General features: G+C 47.9%; 1 protein-coding gene across 1 annotated transcript in view; it reads left to right on the top strand.

Annotated features, from left to right (window-relative positions):
- The window catches only part of PDLIM4 (PDZ and LIM domain 4), a 43,386-nt gene that overhangs the window by 2,902 nt on the left and 13,737 nt on the right, over positions 1-26,747 (top strand). Inside the window, exons 2-3 of the mRNA XM_088536892.1 lie at positions 9,061-9,212; positions 19,218-19,302. Coding sequence (XP_088393018.1) covers positions 9,061-9,212; positions 19,218-19,302 — 237 coding nt within the window. The remainder of the gene's footprint in view (positions 1-9,060; positions 9,213-19,217; positions 19,303-26,747) is intronic.

The raw sequence follows: 26,747 nt of genomic DNA, 5'->3' as shown, positions 1-26,747 counted from the left end.
GGCTTGTCCTCAGCTTTAAATGAAGACTAAATCCTCTAGTGCTTTGGTAGAAGCAGATCTAAAGTATTACTGCTAAGAGGGACATAATGGAATGACTAGTTAGGAAAGGAAATGTCGAGATCTAACTTAGCGAAGCGGGACTTGGGCTAAGACATGGCTAATGTAAGACACATTCGCGAACCTCAAGCAGGGGGAGGCGGCTGGAGTGGAGCAAAAAGGAAAGCGAAATACAGTCCTCAAACTTGTGGGAGTATATTCAAAAGACAAATTTGACATAATAGGGATTTGGCAGTAGGGAAAACAGTTGCAAACAGCCCTGCTTTGGAAGGGGACTCAGGGACTTGCTGAGGTTGCTCTGCCCTCAGTGCTGTGCTTGGTCGTGGGGCTTGTGCAGGTGCAGCTCAGTGTGATGCCAAGCTTGCCACTTGCAGCTGCTTCAGATATGCTCGTGAAGTCATGTAATGATTTGCTTTTCTTGCAAGTAGATTTCTTCCCTCTGTGGTTTGATAAATCTTAAACTGACAAGTCTTAAAGACCTGATCCCTGGGGTTGCTGAGAACAACAGCTGGTGCTGAGCTCTGCTTTAGGGAGGCCAGTGCTTGAGCTGGAATAACGAGCTCTTAAAGATAAGGGAAATACAAATCCCGAAGAATGCTTGGAGCATCTTTTTCACTTAACAAGCTAGGCTACATCCAATTCCTCTCTTTCTCCCTGTGTTTGTCGTGGGGCTAAAAGGAGCAGGGCTGATGTTTGTGCGGCTGTTCTGAAGATCCTGCCCAGGAGCAGCTCTGAGCAAGGATGGTGCTTGTGCATTGCCAGCACAGAGGCTTTTAGTGCAGGGCTGTCCCTCTGAAAAGGACCTTGACTTGTCTTTCGGCAAGACTCGTATTAAATTAAAGCTGGACATAGTACATCACGCAGCAGCTCCTCTGTCGAGCGATGCTTAGTGTCTTGGGGAAATGACCAAAAACAGTAGATTAGAGCTGGCCTATTGACTTCCTAGAAAAGTGGTTTTAAGACTTAAGTATCTGATAGCTGTCAGCTACTTTGTCCTGATTGATCAGTCTGGGAACTGGATGGTGCATATTTGGTAGTTTGGGAAAGGTGTTGTGCATTAGCCTAAGGTAACTAAGATATCTGCAACACTTCTCCCACCAGCAACTCCATGTTGATAACAGACACAGTGACTTACTGAGCAGCTCTGTGGTGCTTGCAAGCTCATCTGCTGTGGCAGTGGGGGGATTACTGATCTATTCTTTGCCTAGGATTAAAAGTTAATCAGCCATTAGCGTAACCAGAGTATCCGAGCATATTCAGTGTCTGGAACTCACGTGTCCAGCTCCTGCAATCAGCAGCATCTTCCACCAAGTTGAGCCAGTGTTATTCCAAGCTATTTTATTAAAAGCTAGGATACTCCACAAGGAATCCTACTGGTAGAGGAATTCCAATAAAGGTTGTTTCATTTAGCCCTGTAGGGTCCCTGGCAGCTCCCTGCACGTATTTCTGTGATCCCGGGTGCAGAATGTGTGCCCTGGGAGTAATATTTCATGGTGTGGCCGGAGAGTCTTGATGCAAACAGTGTGGGTCGTGGAGGGCAAACAGCCTGGGATGCTGGGAGCCTCCGGCTGCGGGATCTCTGCAGGGAAAGCAGGAACCGGCAATGCCAGAGCAGGAGACAGAGCTTTCTGCTCCCCTTGTGCTTCTCTGCTGGGCCTTAGGGCTTTTCTTTTGTGGTGGTATTTGTCACTTTATTGGAAGAAAATTGCTTTTTGGGGGGTTTTATCCTCATTAGCCTTTGTGAGTGATTGTTTGTCGTAAGGCCTCGAGTGAGGAATCTGCACTGCCCCACTTAGTTCTGTAGCGGTGCATCAGAAATAGCTTGAACTAAGGAACTCATGGAAGTGTAACAGACACGCTTGCTGCTGAGATCACTGAGGTTTTATTAAGTAATTGAAGGGGTAGGGTAAATCCTTGTGTTGCTTCGTGAGATGGTGGCTGTAGAATATACTGGAATGAAAGCGTAATGGCAATTACTTTAATCAAGCACACTGGGAAACCAGGCGGAAAGAGTGATTCATGCAGCTCCTTTCATACGAGGCCTGACCTTGGTGTGAGTTTAGCAAAATAAACCCAACACACCCTTAAACACTGCAGGTCTCTGCCAGGAGGAACAAAGTAGAAAGAGCTCAATGTTGGTGGGGGTTCAGAGCGCTTCTAAAATGTTAGAAAATGGACATAACTACTTTTGAAAGGGTGAAAGATGGCCTGTTGGAACTGGTATTCACAATTAATTTGGAAAAAAAAAACACATAAATATAAGGCTTTATCTAACTTTCAATTCTGTTTTGTCCCTATATCAAGTAGTTAGAGTGGCCTTTTCAATGTAGGAAGTGTACAAAGGAAATGTGGAATATTTTTGGTGAGTTTTTTGTTTGTGTATGGCAATGGCTGGTGATACTCCTTGTCTTGTGGCAGATCAGTGCTAGTACAAATATGCCATTATGGATAGTGTCACACTAATGGAGAATACAGCAAATACACATGTGTGTTTCTAGTTTAGGGGAAAAACACATATCTGAAGCCTGCAGAATCACACGGCAAGTCCTAAAAAGCATAAGGTCTTAAATATTTTTATTGTTTTTTTTCTACTCTCTTGAAACATACTGACTGATGGTCTTTAGATACCAAAACACTTACTGAAAATAAATATTTTTAAAGTGAATTTATTTTGCCTGTGACCGCAGGTGCTGGAGTGTGAAAGAAAACGGCAGATCTCAAGATCTGGTGGCGTTGATTAAATAGCTAAAGCAAACACAGTAACAGAAAATACTGTGATTTGTTGTCAGCCCAGAGCTGCTGGACGTGTGCGGAAGTGCAACACGTGCGTATCCAGCCAAAGCTCATTAACGCTGTGGATTTGTGCGCAGCCCTTAACACTACACTTGCAGCGAGCCTTGGAAGATAAGGTTGAAGAATGCTTGGTTTCAGCTTGAATTTCCAGCAAAACAAGGGTTCGATTGGTTACTTGGAGCTATTGCAAAAATGTAGGGCCACAGCGTTAAATTCAAGTAACTTTTACACCCTATAGAGACCTGGAAAAAAAAAAGTTGTTTCTCATGAAATAGAAAATATCTCTCAAAACTTGCTGTGCATGTGTACCTCAGCCTGTAAATTTTCCAGGCACGATGAAGATGCCTTCGAAGCCCGTACCACGCTCTGGTGTCAAAGGTGGCAGGAGAAGGTTGCAAATCTAACTGACACGTTAGACTTTGAAAGGAGTTTTACAGAAACTTGTCTTGCTGACAGAGTGCAGGTTATTGACAGAAGACACTTTTACAGTGAAAGCTTCAGATAACAAAATATAGCTGATTAGGAGATTATTCTTAATATGAGCAATGGAGAGCTAGAAGAGGAACTGCTAGTGTGACTGAATCTAGGAGCACTCAACAGGCAACGTGTGACAAGCGGAGCCAGAGGGTTGATGCGACATGGACTGTGCATGGAGTTGTTCTCCCCAAGCCACAAAACACATGGAGCCCCTGAGCATGTGAAGCTTTTGGTGTAAACCCTGAGATGGAGCGTTTGGGAATAAGTTAGGGGAAAGCTATGGCACTGGGGTGGCAAGAGTGAGCCTGGGTGAGGATAACTCATGCCTGTTTCAGCAGAACAAGAGCTGTTTATTCTGCAGTTGAATTTAAACTCCTTGTATTTGAAGAACTTCTTTTGTTTAAAGATACGGTGGCAGCCCTAGTGGTTAAGAGAGTCAGTGTGTTGTAGAGGAGTGTTCGCAGCTTGTCCTTCCAAGGAGAAAGTCCAAAAAATCTTCACTAGACACAAATGGGGGAGAGGAGGGACGCAGGGTGGCATGTGCTAATGTCATGGTCACTGGCCCTTCCTTGTGTGGCTTTGGGTGTTGCTGCAGGTTGGGTACCTCGGGCTGCAGTAGCAGAGCTCCTGCAACATGAGCCAGGTTTTCAGAGGGATCTGGGTGTTCCAATGACCGATTTCTGCCTTCACCTGCTCTTTAGAGTTTGTGCTTTGGGTTTCCACTTGAGCTTCTCATGGCTTTGGTTGTTTTAAAATTGATACCTGTTGAATTTTGTTGTTTCTTAGCCTTTTTTTTTGCATAGAAGTTTCAGTGTAGAAATTTGATTAAGTTTTGATTTGGATCTGTCAGTTTGAATTCAAAATGATTTTCATGTGCTTGCCTCTTACAATAGTCTCATTCTTTTCCTGCCTCTTTTTCCCCATCCAGTTTCTTCTTCTTTGTTTTCTTTGGTAGTTGAATGCACGTTGCATGAAGAGTGTTTTTTATTCACAATGTTATGTAGCATGCCTTGATACACTGAACATTTTTAAGCAAATGGAGAAGGACAAGAGACTCTGTGAGGAATGTGTGCTAGGTCAAGGAATAATGCTTTAAATAGGTCTCTGGAAAAGCTGTTTAAAGCATTTGGGGAGTTTATTTTCAGTAGCTAGTACTTCAGCTCACAGTTCTTCCGTTTTAAAAGATATTGCTACCGTAGAAGCATCTGCTGCCTTGCAGCACGCTGCCCGACACGAGAACAAGCTTTCTTTGTTTAAAGCTGCAAATTTTGTCACATTATCTTGAAAGTCTCTCAGGGGCTTTAATCAGAGCTTTTGATCGTCCCTGCAGAACGGAAGAGGGCTCCGACTTCCCTGTAACAAAGTACCATTGATCAAGGGTACAAAGTGCTGTGGTCTGTATGTGCTGGGACAGGAGTGTGTGTTTTGATGAATTAGTTATGTGAAGATGACTTCCTTAGGAATGAGAAAAGGAGGTGACTTTGTGCAACAGGTTTAGTTTTCTTTCAGGTATTTATTGGTTCAGCTTTTGGCATTGGCTCAGTTGTAGAGATTTTCAATTTGAAGGCTGTTTTGCCCAAATAGGCCGTTTTTCCCCCCTTTCCCTAGCATGTGCTCAGTTGGGCTCTTGGCAGGATGGTTTTCTGCTTTGAGGCTGATTTGAGGGTGCCATGATGGGTCGGATAGAGTTGGGATCCTGCAAGTCCCGGTTTCCAAGGGGCCCTCTCGAGTCCTGCGGCACCTCTGGCCCCGAGGAAGCGGAGTCCATGGCAGGGCAGGCACTGGGGGATGCCCCTCATGGAGAGCACAGGGACTTGGTCTGTTCTGTGGGTTTGCAGAGAAGGCAGAGCGCGGGGAAGGGGTGTTTAGTGGGGTCACAAATGAAGGAAGATTGAGGGGCTTTTTAAAAATCAATTAAACATATTTGCCTTCCTCTTGCACAGAACGAGACATGCTCACAGATCAGCGCTGTCTGCATGCAGGCGCTCCGCTCTCCTGCAAGCTTGGAGCTACATACAGTTACTGCACATTCAGAAAGCTGCCACGTGCCGCTTTGTCACACAAGTGTTAGCAATGCACATTTTTGTTTCTTCTAGTGTTTTCCGTTTATAATTTTTTACACATCTGCATTTTTTGATAGAAACAAAGAAGCAACTGCTTATGTTGTGGAGGGGCTAAAAGCAGAGCATTGTTCTCTCCTGACATTATTTAATTTTGGAGAGCGCTGAGATGACACATGTTTACAGCAGAGTTCCCAGAGCAGACAGCTGTGCTGCGTGTGCTCTGTGGATGCTCTGCGGAGGCATGAAATGAGCTGGGGAAACATGTGTGCGGTGAACCCCCCAGCTCATACGCTGCCTCGAGAGGATTTCAGGCTCTTGACGTTTCTTCCTGCAGAAAATGAAGTGACTGAGCTGGCCATGGGGTATCCACTGCAAATGGCTGTGTTGGATCTGCCTAAATATCCTGTGGAAAGTTTAGCAGCAGCTGAGTCCCTCCCTAGAGCGTCCTTTGCAGTTTCATCGCATTTGCTGTGGATTTGGCTCCAAGTGCCATAGATGTGGCAGCTCTGGATGGGAACCAGGAAGCGTCCCCACCATGGTACAAATGCACCTATGGTGCTGTTTAAAATAGTTGTCCTGTGCTCTTTCCAAATAGGTGCATTATAATACGCATCACTACTGTGATTATACAAGAAAAAAAAAGTTACTGAAAATCTATTAGTTTGGCTTTTTTTTTTCTTGTAGCCATAAGAAAGAGTTTGATTATGAAACACAAGCAGCCTCACTAAGTTCCTTAAATTTACAAAGAGGCAAATGAGACTCTAACTGAGCAGGCAAGTACTGAAGGTAGGATAGGGAGCATTAAATTGCTTTTGGGAATTCAAATGAATGCAGGTAAGACACAGCAGCAGCTAATAATAAAGCAGGGTGGCAGTGCTGTGATTGCTTCAGCTACCTGAGTAACTGGCCAGCTGCGTTTTGCTCTGGCCCTGAGGTAGGACTGCCTGTGTGGTGCCTGTGGCCACCCTGGTTTCAGTGGGATGTGGAGGGGCTGCTCCCATTGCCATTCCTGAAGTCATCCCTGGAGGAGAGAGTGTGCAAACAGCCCAAATCCTGGTCAGCTTCCAATGCAGGCAAGGCAAGAGGCGGCAAACGCAGGACAGAGCCTGTGTTTGCTGCGCGGGGCATCGGGCACGTGGCCAGCAAGCAGGGGTGACAGTGGCCCTGCAGCCCGGGAGCCACTCGCACCAGCCCTGCTTCTGTAGTGCAGATCTTGTCTCAGTGTCCGTCCACCCTTGACTTCAAACGGCTGTTCCGGCACTGAAAGAAAACTTTATTTAGAGAAAAAGGTTTATTACTGTTTTTCTTAAGCCCATCCCATCCTTAAATATGAATTCCTTTGAAAATGATGCAGGCTCCACTTTAGGAACTTCTCCCTAACCCTGTGCAGACTTTTTTGCAGTGTTTTTAACTTAAAATATATCTGATTGCTCCCAGACCTGTGCGTATTCCCTTTACCTTGCACGTGCTCTGGTTACCGGTCACAGCACACTGTGGTGCTCGGAGCAGAGGCAAGAATCAGAGCCTCTGGTTTTGTGTCAAAACTTCTCTTCACTACTGGGCTTCAGTTTCTTGGGGTTAGCTCTTGGCTTGGGCTTCCCTGGGGCTTCCTTGGGGTTGGTGACATTGCACTGCTGCACGTAAGGAGAACCTGCCATGAAGGTTTTCTTGAGTGTTATTCACTAACAGATGTCAACTTTGGACTCGATGTGTGTTACTGATTCTGAAGCCAGCAAAACACCGATGTCGTATCTCAAACTCCTGACGTCTTTAAGTGCAGTTTCATCTCAAGCCCTTGGTCGCTTCCATGCAGAGCATAAAATTCTGGTGTGACGCTACTGCCAAAATAATTTGAAATAGAACAGTTGCTAAGAATAGGAAACAACTAAGAGTCCCATTTATGAATAAGTTATTCTGCAAGCTAGTAGAGATCTGGTTAGGCTCAGTGCAGGGAGAGGGTTGGATCCGAGCTCCAGGCTGCATCGCATGGACTGTAGGGATCAGAGGGCAGCAGCGCCGGGATGTCCCGAGGCTCCGTCCGCCGCTCCCGTAGCGGCTGATGGTGGGAGAGCTTCAACATGGGCAGGGCTCTGGAGATGCTTGGTGTTCCTGGCATGAACTTGCTTGTGTTGTGCTGCTTGAATATGTGTTTGAACAAGAAGTGTTTGGTGTCACCTCTGCAGCTGCTGGGGTGTTAAACAGCTCCCGTTTGCTCTGGGCTGAGGCACAGGGCGGCCGTGAGGAAAGGAGGGAGCCCGGAGCCTGCCCGGCACACTGAGGAGCAACAGCGAGTGCTGATGTGCCCTGACAGCGCCACAAAGGGCTTAATTCCACCTGCCGGATCTGCTTAGGAGCAAAAAGGCGTTTGGAGCAACAGGAACATGTCGTGTTCCTGTTCCCGCAGTGTCCGTGGTGGCTCTCGTGGGGTCATCCCCGTGTGCTGCAGTTGGATCCTCTGGGCTGGCTGCCCTCGGCCATGGCCGAGAAGCCCCTGGCAGGCTCAGGTTTGAGAACTGCTGCATTCTCACCGACGAGCACTCTGCGTCCTGGGCCCTGCTCGGGTACGCGCTCGGAACCAACCGCGCATGGGCTCTGGTTTTGAGCCCTGACCGACTTGCACTTCTCATCCCCTTCCCTCCTGTTGCGACTTGGCATCGCGTAACGGGACAGCCCATAGCTTTGTTCTGAAACCAAGCCTGGTCTCCTGCAAACATGAAGGGATTTGGGGTTTGTTTTGGTGGTTTAATCAGCAGTGTCATTTTCTACCCTTGGCTCATGACCTGCCAGCCAAGGCTGTTTATGTAACTTCAGGCTGCCAGCGATGCCCGGCTTTCGCTATGGTAGGAAGTGAAGCTAAACTGGTGTTTTTGGCTTGGCTTTGGGCCGGGTCTCCCCTGCCTGCCCCTCCGGCCCAGCCATGAGAAAATGTCCCTGCCAAGGGCCTGTCCAGGCCATAACAGGGTGATTAGCCACAAGGTGCTGGGCATGGGGAGCCGTGTGAGGCCCCATAGCAGCTGTGTCCTGCTGGGCTGCAGCCGCTGCGCTCGGCTGGGCAGGCAGTGCCTCGGTCCTGGAACAAGGGTCATACCAGAAAACTACAGGCTCAGTGGGGCCCGGGCACCATCCTGCCTTAAATGCAACACGATCGGGGTGGCTGCAGAGTGGGGCACTCGGTGCTTATGTGGGAACCTGTGCGCTTGGGTAGAGAGCGTTGACACATGCTCTGAGCGAGGAGAAAATTGAACGGCAAAAGTGGAGCTATGGAGATTTTAAACAGCTAAGACATGTTTATGTGTTCTGCTTATGGATTGCAACGTTTTGCATTAGCATTGCAAGAATTAAAAATGTATTCAGCCTAATGTAAATGAAATGCTCATTTCAAAGAAACTCAGTTATGGGCTGCAGGATTGGCCTTATGTCCAACCACAAGCGGCTGGACCTGTCATTAGTTCCACAGGAAAGAAGTTACGGGTTGTATAAGGCTTTGGCATCCCTTCAAAAACAGTAGGAAGGAGCCGTGGAGATTTAACGAAGAACCTGATATTTCGTGCAAAGCTGGAACGAGAGGAGCAGTGTGCCTGCTGGTCAGAGAGGGCTGGTGTGGGGTGTCCCCTCTCCCAACAAGGGGGAGGAACATTCCTTTGAATAACTCTTGTTCTTCCCTGCATAGATTAACCCTGGCAGTAAGGCAGCCATGGCAAACCTCTGCCCAGGAGATATTATTCTGGCCATTAATGGAGAGAGCACGGAAAACATGACACATCTGGAAGCACAAAACAAGATCAAAGCCTGCATGGACCAGCTCCTCCTCTCTGTGAACAGGTAGGTAATATCACTGTTTAATGTTTTATTCTTTAATCAGTTGAGGTACTGTATCCGCATTGGCCCACTAAGGTCTTGGTGAGCTCTCTGTAAGACTGCTCCATGTTTTTCTCGGAATCTCTGTATTGTGGCAAGTATCCTGGCTAGGGGAGAGGAGAAAGTAATTCCTAATGGAGCAGCTCAGGTGCCACTCCTACTATGAGCACATACAGTAAAGCTAAACTTTCCTTTCCCAGGGAGAGCATGTAATGCTGCTTTGGCAATAGTGTCTGCACATCCCTCTTTAAAGGGGAGGATGTCGTAACGAGGCTGTTCGGAGCTTTTTTTGTCATATCGTATCAGCTTTGTCTGATGATTCTCCAAAAAGCTTGCAGCTGGCCCTGGGGTGAATGTGTCATTAGGTTTGGTTCTGGATGCATCCCAGTAGTCTGTGTAATTGGCTGTTCTTAAAGAAATACAGAACAAACAAAATTCTTTTTAAAGTACTGGTAGAATAGCAGGTCCATTTACTGATCTGTTTGGACACTCGTTTGCACCTGGTGAGGCTAATGCTGGCTGTAGGTTGGATCGCATCCTTCAAGTCACTGGAATTCCTGTAGACTTGAGCAAGAGAAGCAATGAGATTCAAATGCTGATTTAAGTTTCCCATTCCAATAGTTTCCATCTGTCATTTTTTCTAAATAGGTCTCTTCAGTGAATATACAGTTGAAGGTGCTGCCAAATCTTCACACTCTTCTAGAATATTTGAAAGCAAAACAGAAATTTGCGTGAGCAGATTTGTTTTGCTTTCTATAGGATTTAATTCTCCAACTGAAGTTTTCTAACACAAGTCACAAATTCCTCTAATTGTTCAGTCAAAATGAGTGTTCCTTATAAGGTGCATAAATGGCTAGTGTTATGTTTTATAGGCTTAAATAAGTTTATACAATTTTCTACTTCAGATTAAAAAGGCATTTCCTGCTATAAAGGGCTGTCACTAACTGTTTATGCTTCCTTTAAAAACTACTCAATGTTCTGACCAGAAAATTAATCTAAGACCATAGCTGCACAGGGCCCTGCTCCAGAGTGGAAGGTGAACTGTCATAATTGAAGCCGAAGCCTAATCTTGTTCTTAGTGTTTCATGACATTGTCTGAAATTCCTGGCCGGAGTAGAGGCCTGCTGAGCTCGGACTGTGTTGAAGTGCCTCTTTCTTTAGAAGGGGAAAGAACACCACCATGAAAACCCTTCTAATGGTTTCGTGTAGCGGAGCAGGAGGTAGGCTCTGCTTTCCACTAGCTTTTAGGGAGGCTGAATCATTTTTACCACAAATGCGGCTTTTGGAGTCAGACCCAAGGTTGCATCACTGACTAGCACTCTATTTCAGTGGTGCTAGTGCTGAACAAAACTGTATCCCAACAGCTCCTGAACAAGCCTGGTGGAGTCAGAAACCAGCTTTGCCTCTGTCTGGAGCAGAATGTGCCAGATATGACTAAAGATTATAATAATTTTAAAAATAAAGATTTTCTACAGAGATTTTTTTTATCTATGACCTGAAGGCTTTTTTATTCACCACTAACCCCACTTGATGGCTGCAAAAGATGATGGGGAGGAGATCTTGCCCAAGGTCACTCAGCAAATCAGGGTCAGGGTTAGGAAATAATCCACTAAATCACATGCAGCAGCAAGTCAGTCAGACAGCTCGCGATGTTATCATGCACAGCTATCTGCCCGAGCTGTCCCAAGATAGCAACTCCCATCAAACAAAATAACTTAGTGGTTTCTGAATTTTATTTACTCTGGCGTGTTAATGTAAAGAGATTGTTTTTATTGCATTTTAATGTGCTGTGTTGAAACTGCAGTGCTTCAGGAGCAGTTTTAAATGCTATTTAGCCCAACTTGTCTAGTGTTCAGCTGTGTCTATAGAAATAGGTAGGTGGTTCTCCCCCTACCCCATGTTCCTTTTTTTTTTGCATGTGTCTGTGTTGTGTCCCAGTTCAGAGTTCTGTCCTCGTGGCACAGTAAATGCAGGCAAGATTACCTGATGGTTTCACCTAACTGTGTGGTCAAATACTCATCCTCATACTGAAAAACAGCAGCGGGAATCACGTGGGATGCACACAGCTTTCTTGCACAGTTTTCTGCAGGCGTTGATCTTATCTTATTCAAAAAAAAATAGTGGTGTTAGAACATTGCTGACAGGAGCTATGATGAAGGCATAGCGAGGCCTTGTGGCTTCAGGTTGAATTTGTCCATATCTACCTGCGAAGATGAATATTTTGAACTTTGGGATTATCAGTGTGCACAGAGGAGTGATGCAGATTTGTGAGTGCAGATTTGGGGGGATGTAGGGTTAGGGGATGAGGCTGGGTGGGTTTTTCTAAGCAGGAAAGCAAACAAGATTGTACTGATCTTGTCAGGCTTTGGTGCATTGTGAAGGCTTCAAATGCTTTGGTAGCTTCAAATTGGGGAAAACAAATCCTCAGGTGTCTGCAAGACACAGAAACAGCATTTGAGGAGCTGTTTTGCACATGGTAGTTCAGCTCAGGAACAGGATCTTGCAGCTGGTTCTGCAGCGAGCACGTAAGTCCAGACAGTGTCCTGAGAGCAGGTTGTGAGCCCAAAGCGCAGCCTTTCCCTCCTGGGAAAGCTTGAGTCGCTCGTTTTTTCTTTTGCAGTAAGAAAAGCAAATCCACTGACACTTTATTAGATCTATTTTCAGTTTGGCCCAAAGCGGGTGTTTGGTGACACAGTTCTTGGACTTCTCCCCTTGTTCCCGAATGACCTGCTGAATTCCAGACGATTCTGCCCAACCATTAGTTGTTGCTGCGAGCATGTCCAGGGCCACCTCCTGCGGGAAGGGAATCACCCCTTAGGATCTGCTTTTCGAGGAATGGAGCGAGCTCCCGACAGCGAGGGTGGTGGCCACACTGTGCAGAGGTTATTTGGGCGTTCTGTGTCCATGTCCAGCAATTGCAGCTGCTGGTGGCTGCTGCTCTCAATGCTCAAAAACCCTCCTCTGTGCGGGGTGACGGCTGCTTGTGTGTCAGCCCCATGGCCCCTTTCCAGCGCTGTCCTTGATGTGTGCCTTTCTTCATAAAACGTATTTTGCAGCTCAACAAGGGGGCCTTATTTAAAAAAAAGTGTGGCTAGTCAGTGAAATCTGTTTGAAATAATGGCCTTATTTGTTGTATGCCTTTGCAGAAGGCTAGTGAGATCTGTGAATTCCGTCCTGCCCAGCGAGGCTGCGCGGAGCCCCGAGTGCCGCTGGGCAGCGCCTTGTTTCCCTTCGGGTTTTTCCATGCTCTATCCTTTCCAACGACCCCTTGACATTCTGTGTTACTGAGACGCGCAACAAGATTGTTTTTGTTTTCTAGCTGTATTCATTAAATGCCCTTTGACTAGAAAGTTCAGTAGGAAAATCCGAGTGGGTGAAGGAAGGAACAGAAAAGGAGAATTACTGGGCTGTCCAAAAGGGGCCGGTTAACAGACCTCGGTATCCTTATGTGAACTGTCTGGGTTTTTTGGAGATGCTCATCAACCAAATCAATCCCCTTGAATTCAATGGAAGGAGATATTGATTACCCAGTGCATCAGATCAATCCATGTAAAATACGTGGATGCACCGGTGGGAGAACAAAAGAGCCAGGATAACTGATCATTTCTTCCTAGGAAAGAAAACGAGTGTTTCAAACCCTCCTGTGCGGCAGGGACAGCTTCTCTCCTCCCTGCCTAGGAGGAAATAGCTCAAGGGAGGTTTCCGCAGGCCCATGTGCTGCGGGCAGAGCCGGTGCAGCAGGTTCCATAGGGGATTTTGTCTCCTACCAGCCGAGCGGCAGGGCCTGTTTTGAAGTCAGGCAGCAGAAAATGTGGGACTGTCTGATCAAATACAAACACCTGATTTCCAAGAAGCGTAAGGGAAGCCAAGGGCATCGGGCAGCTGTTGGAGCCCATTGGACATGGTTTCTGTGGGGAAGCTGCATTGTGTTTTGGAAGGAGTTGGTTGCTGTGGGATCCATGGCAGCCTGAGCCCTGGAGAAACTAAGTTATGAGGCAGCAGAAAAAGCCAAGGTGCAAACAGCAAAGCTGTGTTGGCAGAAGAGAATTGCATTTTTTCCTAGCGTATTTGGAGTAGTTGCACAAAAATTCCAGCACGCACCTCTTGGGAAATAGGAGGAACATTTGTGTCTCCTTGGAGCGCTCCTGTTTTTCTGGACTCGTTGTGAAATCAACGTCACTGTCATAACCAGCAAGCCATGTCGCATTTGCCATTGCAGTCTCTTAAGGATGCTCGGATTGCCTGAATTATGCCCCAAAATATGAACTGATTAACTGCCTCCTGGTCACCCCCTCCTGGCCTTCCACATAGTTTTTGTGCAGATGAAGGAAGCTGTGTCTGCAGGGCACTGGTGGCAAAACAGACTCAAAATGGTTGTCACCTTAGATATGAAAAGCTGCTTTGTTTTGTAACAGTATCGAGGGATTAGCAATAAAATAATTGCAGGCTTCATAACTTGAGTCTGGATTCTTCGGGATGACATACTACCCCTTGAGCAAGTACTTGCACATTAAAACTGATCTCTTCCTTCTGATCAACTCTTTCTCCTCCTGGAAGGAGCTGGCACTCAGGCTAATGCCTGCGATGTGCTCGGGACCAAGGACAGCCGGAATAAGAACAGGGCCAGCCCTGTGGTTATGTATTACCGTGCACCTTCACAAAAGCAAGTCTTCCCAGTTCCTTCATCTCTCTGTGGCTATGCTGCAGCCCTGGTTATTAGAGAAGACTTGTTACTTCAAATGTGGTCATGCCTCAAAAAAAGCAACTGTAAAATTAGATCAGAGCTGTACTTTACTGAAAACTTGGCTCAAGAGGAGCGTTGAGCGCAGGGGGGACCCGGGCGCAGGGCTGGAGATGTGCGGCCGTCATTGTTCCTGGGAGATGTGCGGCTGTCACTGGAGCTGTTCCCGTCAGCGCTGGCCGCTGGTAGGTCCTGGGCAGTGCTATCCGGAGCTGCCTGTCTGTGCCCGAGCGGGAAGGGAGCCAGGAAGGTTTCTTGGAAGCTTTTTGTCCTCTGCGAGTGTGAGCTAGGTGCGTCCTTCCCAAGGCAGGGGATAGGGCTGGTTGGGAGGACTGTGCTGTGAAGTGGGTGTTGCAGCTGCCTCATGTGTTAGGGCTTCCCTGTGGCTCCTAAAAGCATCTGTGTCTTTCAGGGCCTTCTCAGGGCCATGTCTCCCAGCTTGGCCCCATGTAGGCTGTGTTAAAGCATGTTTTTTCCATCTCTACTTTCACCTTTATCAAGGACTTCAACTGCTCTTGGGTTGCATCTCTCCCTCTTTCTCACCTCTGTTCTCTGTCTATGGGATCTGCCTCAGGCCCTGTTGCAGTTTCTGGCACTAATGGGATGGAGCAGGATGGTTTGGGATGTGGGTTTATTAACCAGCTGACATGTTGGGTGTTGGGGTCTAAGCCCACCTGCCCTTGCTGACCCACACAGGGACAGTGGGTGGCAGGGAGAAGCAGCTGCTCAGGAGAGGCTTGTTTTTAAGCACCCTGGAATTATTACTGCAAGAAATGCCTTGCGGAGATCCCGGTATTTAATCACAAGCTGTTTATTTGACTGGAGGCCTCCAGCCCCTGGAGGGACTTCAGATTTTTAAATAATGTGAATGTGCAGATCAAGATCATCATGCAGTAAAACCTCACTGGAGCCTCTTCCCATTAGGCAGGTGGTTCCTAGTTATACACATGAAGAAGCTCTGTATAGGGTAGGAAATGTCCTTTTTCTGCCTCTTCTCTTAACATGTGCATATTCCTATAGAGTGCAAGGATGCCAAGGTACCTTGGTGTGCATTTACATCCATGTGGCTTTATGTTAAGAAAACAAATGTACTACTTGCATTATTCTTTTTTTGTCTCAAATTGAATATTTTTAAGGGTAGAAAAGCATTTGTGTTAAGAGCACCGTGGTGCGAACTTATTGTGTTATGGTGACTCCTCCTCTTGGCTGGTGGCTGAGTAAAATCCCTGCCCAGCGTTGGGGCACTGGGCTGTTTTGCTCTGAGAATGAAAAAGCCGGTGTGTGGAAGTCAGGAAAGGGCAATTCCTCTGCGGATGGCAGCGATACGGTGCCTTGACTGCAGCGCACACCGGCCTCAGTCGTGTTAGAACTGTCTCAAGAGCCTTGATGAAGGTAGAGCTGAGTCACTGCTCATTTACTGTGGGGGTGCCAGAGCCCTGGCACAGGCTGCCCAGAGAGGCTGTGGAGGCTCCTTCTCTGGAGATCTTCAAACCCACCTGGTGCTGCCCTGTGCTCTGGATGTCCCTGCTGGGCAGGGGGTTGGATGATCTTTGGAGGTCCCTTCCAACCTCAGCTGTCCTGGGATTCTGTGCCTGGCAGCCGGGGCAGCGCAGGACGCTGTGTTTGCTCGCGGCTGTAAGTTGCACCTTGCACAAGGATCTGTACCCAGCTCTGGCTCCCCAGTTACCCAGGCAGCTTATGGAGCTCGCAGGCTGCCAGGAGGGCTCCCTGTGGTCCCGCTGGGGAACTTGTTCACCAAGTTTTTGCATTTAAATAAGCTCTTTTGACAGTGATGGTACTTCTCTGGAAATTTAAGTCTTCAGCAAGAGAAGGCCCGTTTGTCCTGGAAATGTGGCCCCAAAGGCCCTCGGACCTTCGTGCTCTGCTTTCCTGAGGTCTGTCCATGTTCGGTGCTTCCAGGGAGCCTCCGGTGAGGCGGCGCGCTCACCGCAAGCGACGCTGCGGGAGTCTGGGGTGTGTTATCATGCGGCGTGGTCTGCTTTCCAGCAAAAGCGCAACTCGAAAGTGATTCAGAGCTTCCCCTTTGGAGCTCCTCGAGGACGAGCACAGAAAGAACCTTCCAGCTTTCCTAAGCCTGCTGCAGGAGCCCAGTTGTAGCCAAGAAGACCCGAAATCCCGTGGCTCCTCCTTAGCCATCCCTGCGGGTGACTCACCAGCTGCAGGCAGGTCTGCGTATCGTCTCTGCACCGGCTGTGCAGAGCCTTAACCCCCTTGTCGACGTCCACAAGCAGCGTTACGTGCTGCACGGGGCAGACCAGCTTGCTGGTGGGAAGCTCATAATTTTGGAGAACTCCAAACATTGGCTGCAGCTTCCTCTGGGCTTGGTTTGGTTCTGGAAGGCCAGTGTGCCCATCAGAGTAACAGGGAGCACCTCAGTCACTGCCTTAGTTGCAGCGTCATCAGGGATGGGTGGGCTGCAGGGCACGGGCTAAAGACACCACCCCCAGACATGGCTGAACATTTTGGGGTGAAACTCGGTGAAATGGCAGTTCCTGGGCGCTGTGTGCAGCTGTTGTCCTGTTCCCACCTGTTCGCCTGGGCGCTTTGCCCTAAAGCTAGATGTTAGTTTATAAGGGGATGCAGAAATTAGGCATTCGGTAAGGCACAGGAATCTTTGCAGCCTAAAAGCAGCTCTGTAAATGCAGAGCAGGATGTCCAGATGATTACCAGGTGAAAAAACACTCGGGGAAAATGCCGGCTCATATGCAAGTAATTTTTGGAAAATGACATTGAAGCTTTTAGAAAACAAATTGTGGGATAAAAGGAGTCTGCAATTTTCTTTATTTTTTTAATTATGTCGTCTTAATAGGTCTGTTCCAAAAAGCCACACGTTGGAGGCCTGGCGCTCGCCCAGGAAGGCTGTTTTCTTGGCGCTGTCCTGGCAGCCGTTGCACCGACATTGCTGCTGCGAGGTGCTGCTTTCCCCGGAGCCAGCTCATTCCCTGAACATTCCCAGCCCTAGTCCCAGCGGAGCTTGCGCTGGCTCCGTCCGGGCCCTTCCTGCATTGGGATTTGGTGGAAGGGGTAGAAGGCTGCAGCTTGTACCCAAACACCAGCATGGGGTGGCTGCTGGGGGGAGGCTGCTGAGTTTAATCATTAAAAAGCCCCAACTGAATGTTTTTTTACATGCAACCGTGACTGAAAATCTGACCGTGTCTTTCATAAAGCAGGAAGAAATCTCTAATTTTGAAAAACAAGTCGAGTCGTTTTCTGGTGCGGACAGTGTGAGCTCTTTGTCAGGAACAGCAAACTGGGAGATTTTAGCTTGAAAGTGCTGGCTGGGACTGAGGGCTAAATGCCTTGGCCTAATGTGAGAGGAATTTATTGTTGCTCATCGTTTTTAATCTTCTAGAATCAAAAACATTTTATGACTCTTCCTTTCTCATTTACTGGCAAATTAAAATCTTTAGGGATTCTTTTAAACTGTATTTGGCACCCGGTCCCTGGGGCAGATCGGAACGAGAACGTCAGAGCTGTCTGACTTGTCGGGAGCGTGAGCAAACATGGGGCTCATTCAGCGCAAGAGGAAAAAGCACAGAAATAATAACTGCGGTCTCTGCCAATGCAATTAGGCATTTTCATTGTTCTGGGCCTCCAGATGAAATTCTTGATGTGGAAGCAATGTATACAGCCCCAGCTCAGGGCAAAAATCAAGTTAGATTTGTTAGCAATGGTGTCATTTCTGGGAAGATTGGTTTCCTGTATCCCAATTTTAAAAGAAGAGTGTGAAAGGCAAGTTTGAAAAGCAGAACCCTGGCCAAAACCTAAATAATTACAAAGTAAAGATAGTTTATCAGAACAAGACAAGCTATGAAAAGTGAGTTCTTCCTTACTGAAAAAGCCGTGACTATCATTAAACAAACTATGATTGTGGTAGCGATTGGTGATTTGGGAAAAATAGAAGCACAAAGGGCCAAAGTGCATTAAATCCAGTGGGAAGCTTCAGCTTTAATGGGCTTTGTATCAGATCCTGATTTGTAAAGGTTTAATGCATTGACTGGCTTAAAAGGAGAATACTGGAGGTAAAAATTCACATAGGAGATTCCTGTGCTAAAATGTTGCTTTTTTTTTCCCCCCTCAAACCTGGAGTCTGCAGATAATTAATATGTGGTTGAATGTGGTGTGTGGCAGGGGCTAGAGTCCGCAGAAGGGATCCCTGGCTCCGTAAGCTGCCTGTACCTGGAACAGCAAGAACTTGGTTTTCCTTAAGTGCCAAGCACACAGGTTCTGAGATTAACCTGGACAATTAGTGCTCTGAGTTTTGAGCTTTTGATTTCCCTCTTCCACCTTAATGCAGTAGAGATTCCCTCTGATTGGAATGAGTGGGCTGAAAAAAGAGTCCTGGAGTGCTGGCAGCCCCTCTGGCAGAAGGGAGTGCAAAGCTTGGGGGCTGGTCCCCTTATTTTGAGAGATTTGGGGGTTTCTAGTGTGCTATTTTGCAGAGGAAAAAAAGGCATTTTGTTTTGGGAAATGCACTGCCTTGTGCACTTGGATGGCAGCAGGCAGTGTGGGAGGGGAAGGTGTTTTTCCATGCAGGAATAGCTCTTGTCCCATAGGTAAAACACTCTCACCAGCTCATTCACAAATGTGCTGCTCTTCTGCACGCAGCATTTGGTCTCTTGCAGCTTCTCTAGGATCCCTGGGCTCGGCAGAGATGTTGAACTTCAGCCTGAGGCACTTAATTCCCAAATTGCCAAGACTTCCTCAGTAGCTCTGATAACATTTGAGATCTCTGTGTCCAGAAATGCCTGTGCAAAAGTGTGTTAGACCCTGCACAGGCCCCTGCAACTCCCTCTGTCCACTGGAAATGAAAAGGCAGCAAATGGGAGCAGCAGATCCTACGTGCCCTACGCGTGGAGCAGAGCAGACACATGGTAGTGATCTAATCCCAACTGTACTGAGACACTCTGTGGAAAAACGTGCTCAAGCGCAGAGCAACGCGGGGCAGCGGCAGCCTCCGCTCTGGCTTGGCAGCTCCGAGGATGCGTTTGGGAATGGAAACTGTGCGGGGGGCTGCTCCGTCCGCGCCTGCGCTGGGAGGGTCGGCACTGGGGCAGGGTGGCACAAGCCCTCTTGCTGGAAGTCATTTGTATAAACCCTTCCGTGTTCCGGTTTGTAGTTCTTGCTGCTATTTTGGGAAGGGGAAAAGCTTTTTTTTTTCCTTCTTAAATACATTTGATTTAAAATTCTTTAATTTTCCATTGTAGAGCTGAAGGGAAGACCTGGTCACCTCCTGTGCTAGAAGATGGAAAGGCCCAAGCTTACCGGATCAATATAGACCCAGACCTGCAGGTATGGGAGCAGCAACTCTGTGTATGGATGTTCTTTCAGCTCAGTCCTCTGCAGGGAGGAAATCCCAGTGGAAAGCCTGGAAAGACTCTCCAGTGTCCACGGTCCTTGCAAAGGTTAAACAGTGTTGTTTTAAAACTTCGTGTTTGTTAGATTTTTGTAAAGAGGGGCTTTTCTGTGCAGGTCTTGCCCTCCTTTCCTTGGGCTCTGCATTTTCATGGTCATTTTAAGGCCCGGGCCTCTTTGCTGGCACAAATACTCTTGTGGGAATTAGACCTGAGAACTGATCCAGATTTAAACCCATCTCCTCAATTGTGCTCCACCCAAGTTGGATTTCTGCCTGCCTCAACTTGCCGCTTCCCTCCCTGATTCCGTGTGCTGGCGTGAGGGCAGAGATGGCAACGCGGGAGCAGAAAACTGGGACGGAGAGAGGCCGTCGGTGCCGGTGCACGACAGCAGCACCCGCAGCCCTCCTGGGGCGCTTGGCACGAGGAGTCGCCCTACTCGTTGGCACCAAATGTTACAGGGACAGACCCTGTCGAGGGGTGGGAGATGGATGGATGGATGAATGGATGAACAGATGGATGGCAGCTGCCTCAGAGGACCTGCCCTCGGGCTCTCCCCTTCGCAGAGCCCTGCGCAGTCCTGCAGCAGCGATTCAGTTCATGTCGTGCTGGTTTGTGCGATGGTTTTGATGCCTCTGCTTCTTTTCTGTCTTACTGCTTTCTCTTCCTCTCTGTTTTACAGCTTGTGTCTTCCCTTTATCTTCAGCTCCTTTCCCTAGAGCCCTTCTGCCAGTATTTCACGCCTTGGGTCTGCTGCACCTTCCTGTATCTCCTAGCCCCTCACCTCAAGCTTTCTAAGGGTCAGTATGACAGCACTGTTGTGAATAAATCTCCATTTTCATATCTATTTATGACTAACAGTCTCTTAGCGAGTTCAGAGGTTGTTCTTAATTCGCCCTTGGCCCCTCGAAGGGGAAGAACTTACTCCTTTGATCTGAGTGTTGGGATTTTTGAGTTTCCTGGCCAGCGATGGCTGCTGTTGGAGGTACCTGGGAAAGGAGGAGGACAGGAGGAGATGAGGTAGCAGGGAAGCTGTTTCCAGAGGGCTTTTGTTTTCTGCAGTGCTCCTGCGCTGCCCTGTGCAGATGCTCCTGGCTCAGCTCTGCTGCTCGTTTCTAGACCTGGATGGTTTTTAAGCGTCCTATCAAGGAGTCCCCCCCAGCCTTGCTCTGGTCCATAGCCTGTTCAGCATTAATGTAAAGGTCCCCAAGGGGGAAGAAGCAAATATGGTGGTAGGAGGAACAGTTGCTATTTTGCTTCCCTTCAGTGAAGAATGAGGAGATGGTGCTGACAACAGGAAAGTCACCGAAAGACAAGTGTGGAGGAGATAGGAGTAATGTGTGACAGAAGCTGCCAAGAACAGATCGATATGGTCAGGCTCCGAGTCTGTTGGCCCTTGCAGACAAACGTGGTCGGATAATCAGTGGAGTTGGGGATATTTTGCCTTCCCAGTCTTGCGGATTGAGAGACAAGAGCCGTTCTTAGTGCTGCAGTCCTTCACCTCACAGAACAGCAGGACCAGCAAATCCCAGCCCCGTTATTAGGCACGAGGGACTCACAGATCTGCTTGCCTTTTCTGCGCTAATTGAAAATGCAGAGTGATGTATATGCTTTGGCTTTGAATTCTGGCCATGTTTGCTTCGTTAATCAATTATGGCAATCTTTTCTGACAGATTTTTATAATAGACTTTGATGTGCCCAAAACTTTGTGAATAATATTAAATAAGGAACAAATGTGCAGCAGTTTCCCTGCCAGACACAACATTTCTGAGGTTTAAAGCAGATTGGATTTGAATAGTACTATTAATATATGTTACATATGGATCTTTTAAAAATTAGACAGTTACATGGTGTGTAATGATGGGGTAAGAAAATATTCTCCTGAATCCAGACCTACACTAAATTATGTTCTAAATCTGTAAAATACTCAGCAAGTAAAAAGACATGTTTGTGGCAAGACTTTAAAAGAGAACAGGAGTAAACAGGTAGAAAGAGTAGATTCCTGCTCTCACTCTCCCTTTGTGGTTTCTGTGAGCTAAGTCTGCCCCTTAACGAGGCAGAAAACTCCATTTCCTCCATGCTCTGAATGACTGTGTGTGTCCCGGAGAGGAGCAGGAGGTACCGGGGGTGTCGGGATGTTTGTGCCCCCGTGCTCCTTCCTTGCCTTCCCAAAACACTCTGATGTGAGACACGGCTCAGAGCTTGGGATAAGGGGCTCTTATTGGTGTGTGCACGCTCGTGTGCCAGCAGTGGTCCTGACCCCTGATTTTTTGTAATAATGGGTTAACTGGCATGGAAATGAAGGGAAATAACCTTGCTCGGTTATTTTTTTGTGAATTATTCATCTTTGGATAGGTGGAGCATAATTTGCTGCTCTTCTCGGTACAATACCTGGATCCTCAAGCGAGGTAATTCTAAGCCCCCTTGCAGCCATCACTGGCATCACCTTAAGGAAATGTTGAGTAGTCAAGTGCTCAGTGTATTTGGGTTTACTGGTGTTTTTGCCCAGGAGGAGCCTGTGACCCTCTGCGGAGTGTTAAAATGCTAAAATTCAGCCTCGGTAGCAAAGGCACTTACTAGATTACAAGTGAGAAAAGATCCGTTGTAAAGTAATAGTTTGGCTCCAAATGTGTAACCTTGCTAATGTCTGGAATGAAGTGACCTGCTTTGAAACCCCAGGAGGAAATGCAGCTGGAGGGCGGCTCGCAGAGCTGGGCTTGGGGCTGTCTGTGAGCAGGGCTGAGCTTTCACCCACGTGGCCTTTTCAGTAACACGGGGCACGTGTTGGTGTCCTTCCTCCAAGGTCTCACTCTCAGCTTCCACCTTGTCCCATGCAAAGGCATCTTGGAAGGATTTTGGCTTCTGGCGGCCATGGTTGTAGCTGGGGTAAAAAACAGGGTTTAAAAACGGGGCAAGGAAAAATTCTTAGAAGCCTCTTTTTGTGAGCCCACAAGGTGTGAACACGAGCAGAGGCACCGATGCCTCGTGATTTGCCTGTGACTGTGGAGGGAAGCACATGCCCCATAAGCACATTTTTATTTATTATTTTGGTAACATTCCGTTGTCTTGAAGGTAGCAGCTTTGCAGTTGCTCTCACTCTTTGTGCAAAAACAGGCTGATAGGAGAGAACTTTATTGTTGATAGTGATTCTGTGATGTTTTGTCAGCTGAGCTTTTAGGGGGGAAAAAAACTAGTTAAGGAGATCAAAAAACTCATCAGTCTTCCTTATTAAAACCTTGTTGATTAATCTCATGACTGCAGGGAATATCTGTCATCAAAACTGAAGGACCCAGAAGTTAAGAGGTAGCTTGTTGCTTACACTTAGCAGAAACGACATTAATCAAAGTGCCAGAGAACCGCGTTAATGAAAACCCTGTTTCTATAGAAAATATTAGTTACAGTTAGGAAATTATCAGTTACAGCGTTCGAGCCTGACCTTGGTGTGAGGCTGTGCAGCGAGGGGCTCGATTTCAGGCACCTTCCAGCTTATAACGGTGTCACTCGTTGCCATCGCTGCCCGTGCGCTTGCCGCTTGCCCGCCAGCGATGCCCACGCGCGGAGGCAATTCCCGATCCCGCCTTTCCCTGCAGACGCTGTGAGTAGGAAGCGCTGGCAGCCTCGTGTGAAACAAAGAGCTTCGTTCTGGAAATTCCACCGAATTTAGTTTCTTGTAGCGCTAGCGTCTAGTCAAAATAGCCCCATATGGTGCTAATAAAGAAGGGGATGTTTGTTTTCTTGCCGGCTCTCACGCTGCTCGCGCTGCCGGCCCCGCGGAGCTGGGAGCTGCTGTTCCAGGCTGCAGGTCGAGCTCTGGCCGTGCGCATTGACGGGAGGCTCCGGTGCCCTCACGGGAGCGAGGGCAACATGAGGCAGAGAGCGGTGCAGGGCACGAGTCCTGGGTCTGCCCAGCCCCGGAGGAGCCCTGGGCTTCCTCCCTGGTTCTGGGAGCAGCTGGAGAGGGGGAGACCCCCCGAGGACATGGTCAGTCACCCGGCCTGGCGGCAGGTGCTGAACCCCGAGGTGCTCTTGCTCCTGCACCTCTCGCTTCCTCTCGTGCTGGGACTCGCGGGCAGTTGCTTTCCAAGCCCTGGTTTACATGTAGCCTGGGAACAACGGAGAATGAAACCCTGTCTTTCCACGCAAGGCGGCATCGTCCTGCTCTCTTAGGTGTTTTCCACGAGGTTGTGTTGTTCTGTGTGGCTCCAAATTCTCAGTCCCCAGATGCTCATGTTGTTTGTGCCCTGGGTGCAAGGAGTGGAGCCGCCTGGGCAAAGGTAATGGAGAGGCAGGGGACAGGAGCAACGGGGACAAACTGCCTCTGCTGTAACTGTTGGAGCCGATGGAACCAGGCAACATGGGAGGCTGCACATGGTCCTTGGTCCTGGCCAAGGGACTGTGCGTGGGGACCCAGAGAGACTTCCTTCAAGCGCCATCATTAGAAGGGCTTTCCTCTCTATATTGCCCCAATAGCCTTGTGCTCCCTGAAGGGTGGCACCAGCTATCAAAGTGTCACCTACCATGTGGCACTCTGTGTTGCTGTTTACTGCAATAGACAGCTTGGCTAATATTGCTCATTTTATAAATATTGTGATGTTTTTGAGCTGCAGGTGTATTGCTAGATCTGTTAGCCATCATGCAAATAGATGAAACGCAGTTGTATTTGGTTGTAAGAGACAGCAGCTTAAACCTTGGCATGGTTGGCCTTTGCTTGGCCGCCCAGCCCTGGTTTTCTTGCAATGGCCGTTTTCTGTTGGCTCCAAAACTCTTCTTTCTTGAGTTTATCCAGCCCGTCTCTGCTGCTCTTTGCCGGGGCTCAGTGTTCCTCATCCTTGCTGGTCCTCCATGCCTGTGGAGCAATAACCCATGGAGTGGAGGGATCGGAAACTCAACCCTTGAAGACGGTCGGCTCTGGGCTCCTGCCAGTACCACTGGTAACGTCGCGTGGCTGAAACAGTCCCGCACAGTGAGGACTCTTCCAGTGTTTTGCTTTTTTGCAGTGTAAAAAAAGCCATGAGACTGAACTGTGCTTTAATCACCAGTATAGCTTAAAAATGCTTTAGATATTCTTACTCATCTTTTGGCCTCAGATTTCTTTTCATTACAGTTTTTTTCTTCTCATTTGATTAATCAGCTTAGAGTATTGCTTTAAAATCTAAATGGCTTGGTATTGTGCAGAAATCTCCCAAATACGTTTACCCAAGAACCTGATAGCATAGACCATACTTGTTTTTGTAAATCAGGGGTTAAAGCCCTGTGTGCTGAAGAGATGGAATTTCCTTTCGTAAGGAGACCTTCCTTCCTTCATTGAAAATCTGAGCACGGGATGGGGTGATGTCTGCCTATGGGAAGAGCTTCAGGAGCCCCTGGAGCTGCAGCGGGAATTAGCGACGCTCGCGAGCGCGGGGAACGCTGGTTTCATACTGTTGGGAAAACAAAGGATGAGCTAATGCCCTGGCACGGCGCTGGATTCCCGGTCGCATGGGAACTCCCAGCTCGTTGTTTGAGGACTGATTTAATAGTAGAAACATGCTGGATCCTGACAGCCTCTGTAATTCGAGTCAGCCGTGAACCGGAGTTATTGAGGCAGCATTTCTCAGTCCAGTATTGGGGCTTTAAACACAACCAAAATTGCTGATCTGACTGACTGGGTGAAGGGGCTGCACAGGCTGGTACATGCCCGGGGTTTTCCCCGTTTGATGTAATATCAAATTGTTTGAAAGCAAAGGACTTTCCACCGTAGCGTGGCCACGTGCTGACCTCTAAGAGCTGCAGCCCTTTGGGTAAAGTTCCCTTACGTATCTCTGACATAAATCAACCTCTTCAGTAACCTAGGATATATGAGCGAGGAGAAGAACAATGTAAGGATAAAGGAACGACTTGGAGTGGGAACTTCCCAATGGCATTTTCTTGTCCAGAGCAGTTAAACAGCTTGCTCCCATAGCACCTATGCTAAGGTGGGTTGACAAAGGTGTAGACAAAAAAACGCCACTGCATAAAAAGCTAACAAAGACATATACCCTATTATTGTACTTAACATCAATCTCAGGGCATTAAGATGGGTAAGAAAACTGCATACCTAAGTGTTTAGAACTACAGTATGTTTTGGGAATGTGCATGTGTATTTTAGTGTCTCTGTTCTTATCAGTTAAAACCACGGGGGAGATTAACTTACATTCAAGTTTTTCTGGTTGCTCACTTAAAATGAATGAATTGCCCTTTGCAGTCCTTTGTTAGTGTTTCAACATATTTACGTGTTACTGAGGAACGGGTGTGTTAGGTAAGGAGCTCTAAATACCGTGATATCCTGCGACTTTCCCCAGGGGAAATACTCGCCTGAAAAGCTGCGGGCATCACCAAGTGCCACTTGAAACGGTGACTTGTTTGGCAGTGGGCTCACACGGGAGCCTGTCTGTTACCACAGCGTATCCCGACCCTCAGAGGAGGCGCCGGGGCCGTCTGGGATGAGCGGCGGAGCTGGGAAGGGCTTGGACGCAGCGGGATTCGCTGCACGCAGTGAATTGGCCCAGGCACCGAGTCCTCCCTCACCCCGAGACCAGAGCAAAAGGGATGGGAACAGGGAGCAGCCGGCATCTGTGGAGGCCCTGGGTTAAGGGCAAATTGGGTGGCAGAGTGAGGCCAAATGGCACAAGTGCAGCTGGAGAGGCTGCCCCAGCTGTGTTCTCTTGCAGCGGGGGGCCTGGATGTTATCCCCAGGCATTGCCAGGGCTTGTTTGCTAGCAGGAAGGCCTGAGACACACTTGTGGCTGCCTTGCTCATGAACGCAAGCTAGAGGCTGAGCCATTTCAAAACAAAACCCCCAAATATTGTTCTGTTGCATTAAGCTGGCCCATGAAAACTCACTCAGGGGAGTTCTTTGCCTCATCTTGTTTGAGGATCATCTCCCCTCCTTCCCAGTGTCTTGCAAAAACACCCTGAAGTTTCGGTGCTATTTGTTTCCTGACACAGACTGCTAAGTTTTCTCATACAGGTAAAAATGCAAAACTGTTACGTGGTACTTAATTTTCTTTTATTCCTAGGTCTTTTTACCCAGTCTTTACCAGCATGGCAGTTCTGCTTACACATGAAATCACTTGGGTCTGGAGTTGTTTGGGTATATGAGGAGAAAGAAGATATTTCACCCTAACCTGAGCCTCACCACAGTTTACTGTGTAACTGCAACGCGGTTGTTACTTTTATACCCAAATGCTTTTATGGTGCCTGTGGAAAGCGCTTTGTCGGGAGAGCTTTGTGTGCAGGGCTTCGGTATTTGAAAAACGTAGCAAATTTATCCTATGCCTTCCAGTTCGGCAGAGCAGATGATCCCCAGTTATCTTGCTTTTATAAAAGCATTAAGAGAGCAGATACATTTGTACAAAGGCCTCC

This window comes from Tinamus guttatus, unplaced genomic scaffold (genome assembly GCF_059628265.1).
Source record: "Tinamus guttatus ecotype Peru unplaced genomic scaffold, ASM5962826v1 Tinamus_guttatus_pri_ptg000710l, whole genome shotgun sequence".
Classification (NCBI taxonomy): domain Eukaryota; kingdom Metazoa; phylum Chordata; class Aves; order Tinamiformes; family Tinamidae; genus Tinamus; species Tinamus guttatus.
The sequence above is the reverse complement of the archived record's forward strand: the minus strand, read 5'-3'. Positions and strand labels throughout refer to the sequence as shown.